This window comes from Mobula hypostoma, chromosome 1 (genome assembly GCF_963921235.1).
Source record: "Mobula hypostoma chromosome 1, sMobHyp1.1, whole genome shotgun sequence".
Taxonomy (NCBI): Eukaryota; Metazoa; Chordata; class Chondrichthyes; order Myliobatiformes; family Myliobatidae; genus Mobula; species Mobula hypostoma.
Window position 1 is genome coordinate 88,749,092 of NC_086097.1, and position 10,663 is coordinate 88,759,754.

General features: G+C 40.8%; 1 protein-coding gene across 1 annotated transcript in view; it reads left to right on the forward strand.

Annotated features, from left to right (window-relative positions):
• The window catches only part of LOC134348657 (regulator of G-protein signaling 6-like), a 185,171-nt gene extending 174,854 nt beyond the window's left edge, over positions 1-10,317 (forward strand). Inside the window, exon 16 of the mRNA XM_063052410.1 lies at positions 1,404-10,317. Within this exon, the coding sequence (XP_062908480.1) occupies positions 1,404-1,454 (51 nt within the window). The 3' untranslated portion in view covers positions 1,455-10,317. The remainder of the gene's footprint in view (positions 1-1,403) is intronic.
• Positions 10,318-10,663: the final 346 nt, after the last annotated feature.

Consider the following 10,663-nt stretch of genomic DNA (forward strand, 5'->3'; position numbering starts at 1 on the left):
TCTCTTAAATGTTGAAACCGAACCCACATCCACCACTTCTACTGGCAGCTCGTTTCACCCTTTCACCATCCTCCAATTGAAGAAGTTCCCCTCATGTTCACTTTACCGTTACCTCTGGTTCTAGTCTCACCCAACCTCAGTGGAAAAAGCCTGCTGGCATTTACCCTATCTATACCCCTCATAATTTTGTATATCTCTATCAAATCTCCCTTCATTTTCATACACTCTAGTGAATAAACTCCTAACCTATTCAAACTTTCCCTATAATTTTCCTCAAGTCCTGGCAGTATCCTTGTTAATCTTCTCTGCAGTCTATCAAGCTTACTGATATCTTTCCTGTGTAGATATGTGACCAGAACTGCACACAACATTCCAAATTTGGCCTCTCCAACATTTTATGCAACTTCAACATAACATCCTAACTCCAGTACTCAATAGTTTTATGTATGGAGACCAATGTGCCAAAAGCTCTCTTAACTACCCTATCTACATGTGATGCCAGAAGGAAAAGGAAGGACAGAGGAACAAACAGGAGGTGTGGAGGAATGACTGGCAGGGGTAATTGGAAAGCAGAAAGAGAAAGTGACAGGGACAGATGTTGAGTCTCAGATCTAGGAGCCTGGAGATGAGTTTGCTGGCAATTATGGTATTGAAGGCAGAGCTGCAGTCAATAAACAATTGTCTAATATTGGTGTCCTTACTCTTCAGATGCTCTTTACTGTCCATTGTCCTTTCTGCTTTGATTGGATTTTGTGGGTTAACACTAATAGTACCAGTGGAAAATTACTTAAGCCATTGCATCAGTACATCCACCAACAGTAGCAGTTTGGGAGGTCAAGTCCAACCCCATATCAATATTCATGCTGTCATAATCAAGGTTGAAAATTTAACACAGGAGTGATATGCCGTGCCATCATTTTCATTCTTTGAGTGTGATGTTTAATTCTTTCTTCCCTCTCCAGTTGTCAGATGAATGTGAAGAACCCAGGTGTCAGGCCAAAGAATAATAGACAGCTTTTGGTGTACTGACCAACAGAATTAAACTAATAGTTTATTTTTTTGTGTATACCTGGGTTTGTTGAACCTGTGGTTCATGAAATTGTTTGTTTATGCAGGAATGACTGCATTTTAAAAGAATTCATTGTATGAAAGGTGTGTTTTTAAGAGCCATGCATTTTTTTGTATAAACTCAGACTTTCCTCATTACAGGCCTTCAACTCATATTTGGAGAAAGCAACACTCCAAATGTTTTTGGGTGTGTTTGATTTGGAAATGTTATGAAAATTTCGAGCAGCCACAGTGAATTCCTGTGTAGCTTTATCAATAGTCTAATCAGTGTTTCAAGTAATGATAAGTGCCAGTGTTAGATGTACTGTATTTGAAAATGCCTTTATGTTTTGTAGGGCAAATCTCTGACTGGCAAACGGCTTACCGGTCTCATGCAGTCGTCCTGACAGCAACTCGGGCTTGCTGTTTGCAATGAGATGAGAAGAGACTTGTACCTATACTCCTGGGAGTCACCATGTAAAGGAGCACTGTGAGGAGTTCTATGGTACAACTCGACATCAGGACATTTTAATCCTTCCTCAGTGCAGAACGAATTACCACAACTGTATCAAAGGAGATCACCTTTTTTTTTACTAAGAAATAATAAAATTAGATTATCTTAGGCGCAGGGAAGCAGAGATAGAATTTCTGGCTGCCAGTGAAACTATGTGAATGTTCTGACCTTCTAGATATTGTAATGGGAATTGCTTGTGAATTCACAGAATCAATTTGTATAAAAGAACTTTTTAACCACATGTGACTGAGAACTATTAGGAGGAGGTTTATAAATTGCAAGCAAGGGAGCAGGTGCTTATATTGAAGGTCCTTTGCCAAGGATGAGGCAGATTGATGTATCTATAGGCAATAACCAGCTCAGTTTCCCTGAGCTTCACATTCACTTCAGCCAACCATGAGTCTTCCATCTTTCTCATTTTTGCACCTTAGAGTATTTAATGCACCTTGTGTAAACTATAAAGGTGTTCCAGCATAAGTGTAGTTATGAACTATTCTGACTGATCACAGTGAAACACAGGATGGAAAGTAACGCTATAACAATGCATAGGTTAGCTTTAAACTCAAGTTTAATTAAAGGAGCCTCATAAGTGTTTTTCAGCTTGGCATACAGAAGCCACATTTCAGTTTAGCTTTATTATCATTACCTTTTGGATATTTTGGTACAGTTATTGACAGATCGGGATCTAATAACGCCAAAGGAAAAGACACCATAGTACAGACTGTACAACACACTGTTAAGAAAGTAGCCAGCACCTTCGTAGCTATATCGCCGTACAGGTCAGAAATTTAGATTATGTTCAGACCTAAACTTTGCAAGTTCAGAGGAAAAGCGGCCCAGTGAAAATATATGTTGGCCAATATTAGTTCTTCAATTGCCCTTACAGTAGCAGATTTAGCTTGACTAACAGCAAATAGGAGTCCTGCTCTGCAGAAGTTTGCTGTTATGCTTGCTGTCACCGTATTCCCTACAATTTAAAACAACTGTATTGTCTAAAAAATGCTTTAAGGCTTTCTGATGATGTGCAGGAAGCTAACCATCTCTTTGACAGAGATTTCCCTTTGGAAGTCAGGAGCACTGTTCAGAGATTCTGAATTAAATTTACTTATAGTTTTCCCATTGAGGGTGAGTGGCAGGAATATACAGGGGAACTTGATGAGCATGGGGAGGGAAAAGGTTACAGGGAAATAGAGACAGAAGAGATTGTAACTTCTAATATCCAGAGTAAAAATCCGGAAGAAGTCAGCAAGTTAGACAGCGTCGGTGGAGACAAAAGGATGGCCAGTCTTTCAGTTCAAGACTGGGAAGTGAGATTGCTCTGAGACTTGGCACAGACCGATGTGCAGGGTGGCCTCCTTCTATGACATAGATGAACACATGAGAAAAGTAGAGAAAGAGGACTTAATTGGATTATGTTGCTGTTCTATATGCATAGCATCCCACCCCTCATCACTTAGCCATCTGTTTCTCTTTTCTTCAACTGTTTATCTAACTTTGCTTTGAATTCTTCTCTGCTTTCATCATCAGACACTTCTTATAGGAACTCATTCATATTCCTACCACGTTTTTCTTAGAATCCTGTATAGAATATGTTAGTCACAACTTTGTTCATTTAATCACAACGGGTATCTAAACATACTGCTTCCTGAAATGGAAAGCAACTGCAGCCATTTCTATCTTAAATATAACCACTCTGGAAGTCCTCCACCCTGAGTGTGGTGTCATCATGGCAAAAGAGGAGGCCATGGATTGATATATTGGAATGGGAATGGGGATAGGAATTAAGACAGTTGGCCCCAGGAAATACCGCTTTTGGTGGATGGAGCAAAGGTGCTCGACAATTTTCCAGTCCTGAAGAAGGGTCTCGGCCCGAAACGTCAACTGTTTATTCATTTCTATAGATGCTGCCTGACTTGCTGAGTTCCTCCTGCATTTTGTGACCTCCGCCTTAAAAGTGATAGTTCCTTTTGTCCTCACCTACCACTCCATGAACCTCTGCATCCACCTTCCGCCATTTTCAATGGGATCTTACCACCAAGAGCATCTTTACCTTCTCCCTCCCCACCCCCCACTCTCTGTTTTCCCTTTGGGATTGCTCCCTTCATGATTCTCTTGTCCATGTCTCTCTCCCCACTAATCTCCCTCCTGGCACATACCCCTACAAGCAAAAGAAATGTTACACCTACCCATTCACCTTCTCCCTCACCTCTATTCAGGGTCCCAAGCAGCCCTTCCAGGTGAGGCAACAACTTCACCTGTGGATTTGTTGCAATTGTCTGTTGTATCTGGTGCTGCCGATGCAGCAGACTCTACATTGGTGAGATCGCTAAATTGGGGAACTGTTTTGTTCCTATCCCCATTCCTATTCAGACATGTTGGTCCATGGCTATCTCCTTTGCCTGATGAGGCCCTGCTCAGGGTGGAGGAGCAGCACTTAATATTCCATCAAAGTAGCCTTCAACCTGATGGTGTGAAGACTGATTTCTCCTTCCAGTAATATTTTTCACTCCCACTTCACTCTTATTCTATTCCCTGCTCTGGCCTCTTAGCTCTTCTTCTCACCTGCCTATCATCTCCCTGTTCTGTGCTGGTACATTCTCCTCTTTTATTAGATTCCTCCTTCTCCAGCTCTTGACCTTTCTCACCAACCTGGCTTCAGCTGTCACCTTCTAGCTAGTCCTCTTTCCCCTCGCCCCACCTTTTCATTCTGGCATCTTCCACCTTCCTTTCCAGTCCTGAAGAAGGGTCTCGGCCCAAAACGTCAACAGTTGGTTCACTTTCATAGATGCTGCCTAACCTGCTGAGTTCCTCCAGCATATTGTGTATGTTGCTCTGGATTTCCAGCATCTGCACAATAGAGTACAGCACAGAAACAGGCCCTTTGGCCTCTCTAGTCAATGCCAAACCATTTAAATAGCTTAGTCTCATCGACCTGCACTCTGATCATTGCTGTCCATACCCCTGCCATCCATGTACCTATCCAAATTTAAACGTTGAAGTCAAGAATGAATGCACCACTTGCATTGGCAGCTCATTCTGCACTCTCAGGACCCTCTGACTGAAGATTCCCCTCAAGTTCCCCTTACTGTTTTCACCTTTAACCCTTAAACCATGACCACTAGTTGTAGTAGCACACAACCTCAGTGGAAAAAGCCTACTTGCATTTACCCTACCTATACCCCTAATTTTGTATACCTCTATCAAAGCTCCCCTCAGTCTTCTGCATTTCAAGAAATAAAGTCCTAACCTATTCAATCTTTCCTTTTAACTCAAGTCCTCCAGTCCTGGCAACATCCTGTAAATTTTCTCTGTACTCTTTTAACATTATTGACATTTTTCCTGAAGGTAGGTGACCAAAACTGCACACAATACTCCAAATTAGGCCTCACCAATGTCTTATACAACTTCAACATAACATCCTCTCTCCTGTACTCAATTTTCTGATTTATGAAGGTCAATGTGACAGAAGTTTTCTTTAATGACCCTGCCTATGTGTGATGTCACTTTCACTGAATTATGGACCTGTATTCCTAGATCCCTTTGTTCTACTGCACTCTTCAGTGTCCTACAGTTCACTGTGTAAGACCTACCTTGGTTAGTCCTACTGAAGTGCAACACCTTGCACTTGTTTGCATTAAATTCCATCTGCCATTTTTCAGCCTGTTTTTCCAGCTGGTCCAGATCCCACTGCAAGCTGTGACAATCTTCTTCACTGCTCACTGCATTCCCAGTCTTAGTGTTATCTGCAAATTGGCTGATCCAGTTAATCATATTATCATCCAGATCACTGATATAGATGACAGACAACAATGGACCCAACACCGATCCCTGTGGCACTCCACTAGTCACAGACCTCCAGACAGAGAGGTAACCATCTACTACCACTCTCTGGCATCTCCCACAAAGCCAATGTCTAATCCAATTTGCTACCTCATCTTGAATGCCAAGCACTGAACCTTCTTGACCAACCTCCCATGTGGGACCTTGTCAAATGCCTTGCTAAAGTCAACGTAGACAACGTCCTCTGTCTTGCTTCATCAGCTTTCCGGGAAACTTCCTTGAAAGCTCAATAAGATGGGTTAGACATGACCTACACACACAAAGACATGCTAACTATCCCAGATCAATCCCAGTCTATCCAAACATTCATATATCCAGACCCTTAGAATACCCTCCAATAACTTTCCCACTACTGATGTCAGGATCACTGGCCTATAAATTCCTCGTTTATTTTTAGAACCTTTCTTAAACGGCGGAACAATATTAGCTATCTTCTACTCCTCCAGTAACTCACCTGTCGCTAAGGATGAGTTGAATATCTCTGCTAGGGCCCTTGCAATTTCTGCATTTGCCTCCTACAGGGTTCAAGGGAACACCATGTCAGGTCCTGGGATTTATCCACCCCTATTTGCCTCAAGATAGCAAACATCTCCTCCTCTGTAATCTGTATAGGGTCCATGCCCTCACTGCTGCTTTGCCTCACTCTGTGTCTGTCTCCTGAGTAGATACAGATGCAAAAAAAAATGATTTACAACCTCCACATCTCTTTTGGCTCCATGCATAGATTACCATTCTAATATTCCAGGGGACCAGTTTTGTCCCTTGCAATCCTTTCACTCTTACCATAGTTGTAGAATCCCTTAGGATTCTCTTTCATCTCATCTGCTAGGGAAAACTTCTTTTATCCTTCCTGATTTACTTCTTAAGTGTTCTCTTGCATTTCTTATACTCTATAAGTACCTCATTTATTCCTGTCTGCCGAAACCTGCTATGCATCTCCTTTTTTCCCTTAACCATGGCATCAAAATCTCCTGAAAACCGATATTCCCAAACCTGTTAACTTTACCTTTTATTCTGACAGGCACATGCAAGCTTTGTACTCTCAAAATTTCGCTTTGAAGGCCTCACACATAAACAGAATTTATTCTGTTTATGTTTGCATGTTTAGGGCTTTATTATCGAGTAGCTGCTTGTTTTTATTTGTTAACACTTTTCTCTAAATGACTTTGTTATTCACATTTAAACACTTAACTCTAGGAAGCACGTGGAAGCCTATACTGCCCGTTCTTTGTGTTTATTAACAGCTCACCATAGTTTTATGTAATTTTCTTCTGTATTGACCTAACCTTTCAATTTTCTGCCATCTGCAAACTTTGAAATTTATTCTTCAAAGTCAAAACATTGTGATTGACTTCTTTAATCTGTTTATGGAATTTGCAGGGGTAAAAACACCATCGTTTATTGTCCAGTGATAAATGCCCTTGAGAAGCTGATGGTGAGGCTAAACTGCTGCACTTCTTCCAGTTAAAGAAGTCCCACGATGTTGCTGGGCAGGGAGTTTCAGGATTTACATAATGAAGAACTACAGAATCAAAATTCCGCAATCTTTACTGAACAGAAGGACGCCACTTGGCCAATTATCTGCATATCACATCTACATAAGAGCGATCTATCTGATTCTCTGCCATATCTATAAAGACAATCTGCAGTGCTCAGGTTCCCCTATGCTCTTTGCCCCTGATGTTTTTCTTGGTGACAGCTGTAGATTTGGAAGGTTGGAGTCACCTAGGTGAAAATACTTGTTAGTGTATATACTGCAGCTATGAGTGCCATTGGTGGAGGGCATTAGCTTTTAGAGTGGTGGATCAAAGTAGCTGCTTTCTCCTGGATGCTGCACTGATCCAGGCAAGTGGGAAACGATTCCATCTCTCCGCACTTATGACTATAGATGGTGAAAAAGCTATGCTATGTCATGAGGTGAATCATTCAGCAGAACATAGCCAGTGCCTAACCTGCAATATTTATTTGGTTTGTGCATTCCTTGGTGAGACCACTCTTTTCATAATTTTTCTTTATATATGCATGGATCTGTCAAATGTTCAATTTCCTTGATACTTCAATCATGTAGCTCACTTTTGCCTTTCTGACTCTTTTCTACCATCTTTGTATTTCCATTTGTCTTTCTCTCCATTATTACTCATGCAGCTAGTGTGTGCTTAGTTTTTTTTTAGTTGAAAATTTGCTCAATCGCTCTGTGGAGGTTGCCTATATAGACTTAACCTTTCAGTGAAATATATATCTTCTGTGTTCTATAATGAACAGTTTTTAAAATAGTATGTCTCTCATTACTTCTAAGTCATTTTTGCCATTTTGCCTTTATTTTAAGTATCCTCAGTTTTAAGTCTTCTGTCATGACCATTATTAGCTAGATCTCTCTGCACCCTCTGATTCATTACTAGATCAAGCAGTGATTCGTCCAGCAAAGTAGTAAAGAATGCAATATTTTTTTATTTTACTGATTTTCACAGTGAATCTTTAAATTAAATGATTAATTATTTCATCTGGATTATACTTTTACTTAAATAATACAGCAGGACATATTAAAGATTTGTTTGCATTTCTGCTGTTGCTACTTCAGAACATATTTACCACAATGCGTGCTTTATCAAAGACCTCTTTGCTCCCCATGACAGATATTTCCATTGGGTATGTAAAAAGCAGTTTAAAGAGAATAATTGTCTTTCCCGATACTGTTTACTCCTCCCATGAGCTGATGTACTCAAGACTGACTTTGGACTATACAATCCGGGCGAACAGTCCACTACTGAGACAAAGCTGCATTGTTTCAGATGAATTCCTGCACATGCATCTTGAAACTGTAGTGACACACTGGCATAACACGTCAGGAGAGTGACCTGGGTTCAGTTCTGATCTCCAGTGCTCTCTCTGCAATTTGCACTTTCTCACCGTGAACCACATGTGTTTCCTCCAGTGCTCTCATTTCCTCCCACATCCCAAAGATTTTGCAGGTCAGTAGGTTAATTAATCATTGTAAATGCTCCTAGTCTGAGTTTGTGGCAGAATCCATGTGGAGTTTATGAGAATGAGGGGAGAATGGAACAGGATTAGTGTAAGTTTATTGTAATTGAGTGCCTGATGGCTGGCACATAAATGGAGAGCCCAAGGAGCTGTTTCTGAGCTGAATGTCTCTATGGCTCCCCTGTTACCCTACCCATAATTCATCTAGTACTCTATACACCAAATAATTAATACTGAATTACAATGTGTTTTGCCTCTAGAAGTGTTTGCAATAGATAATATGGCAGCATGTCAAAGCAAACCTTTAATATTTGATGCATTTTAGTCCGAATAAAGCACTACTAAAATGAAGAAAACCAGTTGCTTTAAGTTTCACTGACAGCCTCAAAAGATTTATACCTGAAGGTGTCCTTGGAAACTAAATTGCAGCAATGTCGTCCTTTGCAGATACATGAAAATAATCCTCATGTAAAAAACATACTATAAGGTTAAGCATGTATATATTTACAACACTTAAATTGCTAGTTTTTGCGTGTTTATGTCAGTCATTGGGGCAGGAGACAGAATTGTACAGTTCACAACGTAATTAGTAATTATAATTAAAAACATATTAAAGGTTTATTTTATGGCCAATTGTTGTACCTAATTACGTCTTAGAGATGATGTATCACTGTTTCTTCCACATCTTTTATATTTATATTGTACCACACATCCTGCACCATAACTTGAAAATGGAAGCACAGGAGCCTGTGCCCTGCCATGAATCCATCTGCGTACCTGACAGCTCTGGCAGCAAGCTATAGACAGTGCTGTGTAACAGGGTCAGGACATTTTTCCACCATCAAAGAGCTTCCTCTGCAAACGCAGATGATCTCAAATCATAAAAACAGCAAGTGATTATATTCTCATGGTTATTTCTAATGGCTGCAGCAAAATAAATTATGAATGTAGAAAATGGCAAATAATTGGATTAAAGCAGCAAGCTGTTGCAATGTTATGATTGAGATCAGAGACAACGTTGCACTTAGTGTGATGGCACAGATAGCTACAGAAAATTCATTTTGAAATACTTCGTAAGGTAGCACTTCCAAAGGTAGTCCACTAGTTTTCTTTTTGTTTTGGTGATGCAATTTTTCACTCCACACTCTTGCAATTATACTTGTGAAACTCGTAATCAATTAGTAACATGGCACAGTCTGCACACTTAGACAAGTGCTTTTATATCTCCTTTGCCTTGGTGTCAAATTTTGCCTGCCGATGCTCCTGCCAAGTGCTTTGGAATGTTTTCAAACGTGAATTAATTCTTGTTGTGGCGACTGGCATGCCAGTCAAGATGGCTTGCAGAGATCTGCACAGGGATCTTGGCAAATCTAGAGAGGGGCTTAAAAGGCTTAAGAAATGGAATGATGCTGATTCACACTCGCAAGTCAATGCAAATGTCTTGTCCTCAGTCAAAAATAAGCTCAACCTCACTATAGCAATGAATGCCATTTTCCAGATAATACCAGGATATGTTAGAGAAAGGACATTAGCCTCATAGCGGACCATTCCAGGCCAGTTATATATACAGGGATAAGAGAAGGCTATTTAACCCTTTCAGCCTGTTTTCACTATAGTATTTGAAAAGTCCAGTGGTTGTTGGAAAAGAGCCTAACGCATAAGCACTGATATCGCAGAGTGCTCCCTATAAAAGGAGGGAGAGAGAAACCGGGGAATTATAGACCGGTTAGCCTAACGTCGGTGGTGGGGAAACTGCTGGAGTCAGTTATCAAGGATGTGATAACAGCACATTTGGAAAGCGGTGAAATGATCGGACAAAGTCAGCATGGATTTGTGAAAGGAAAATCATGTCTGATGAATCTCATAGAATTTTTTGAGGATGTAACTGGTAGAGTGGATAGGGGAGAACCAGTGGATGTGGTATATTTGGATTTTCAAAAGGCTTTTGACAAGGTCCCACACAGGAGATTAGTGTGCAAACTTAAAGCACACGGTATTGGGGGTAAGGTATTGGTGTGGGTGGAGAATTGGTTAGCAGACAGGAAGCAAAGAGTGGGAATAAACGGGACCTTTTCAGAATGGCAGGCGGTGACTAGTGGGGTACCGCAAGGCTCAGTGCTGGGACCCCAGTTGTTTAAAATATATATTAATGACTTGGATGAGGGAATTAAATGCAGCATCTCCAAGTTTGCGGATGACACGAAGCTGGGTGGCAGTGTTAGCAGTGAGGAGGATGCTAAGAGGATGCAGGGTGACTTGGATAGGTTGGGTGAGTGGGCAAAT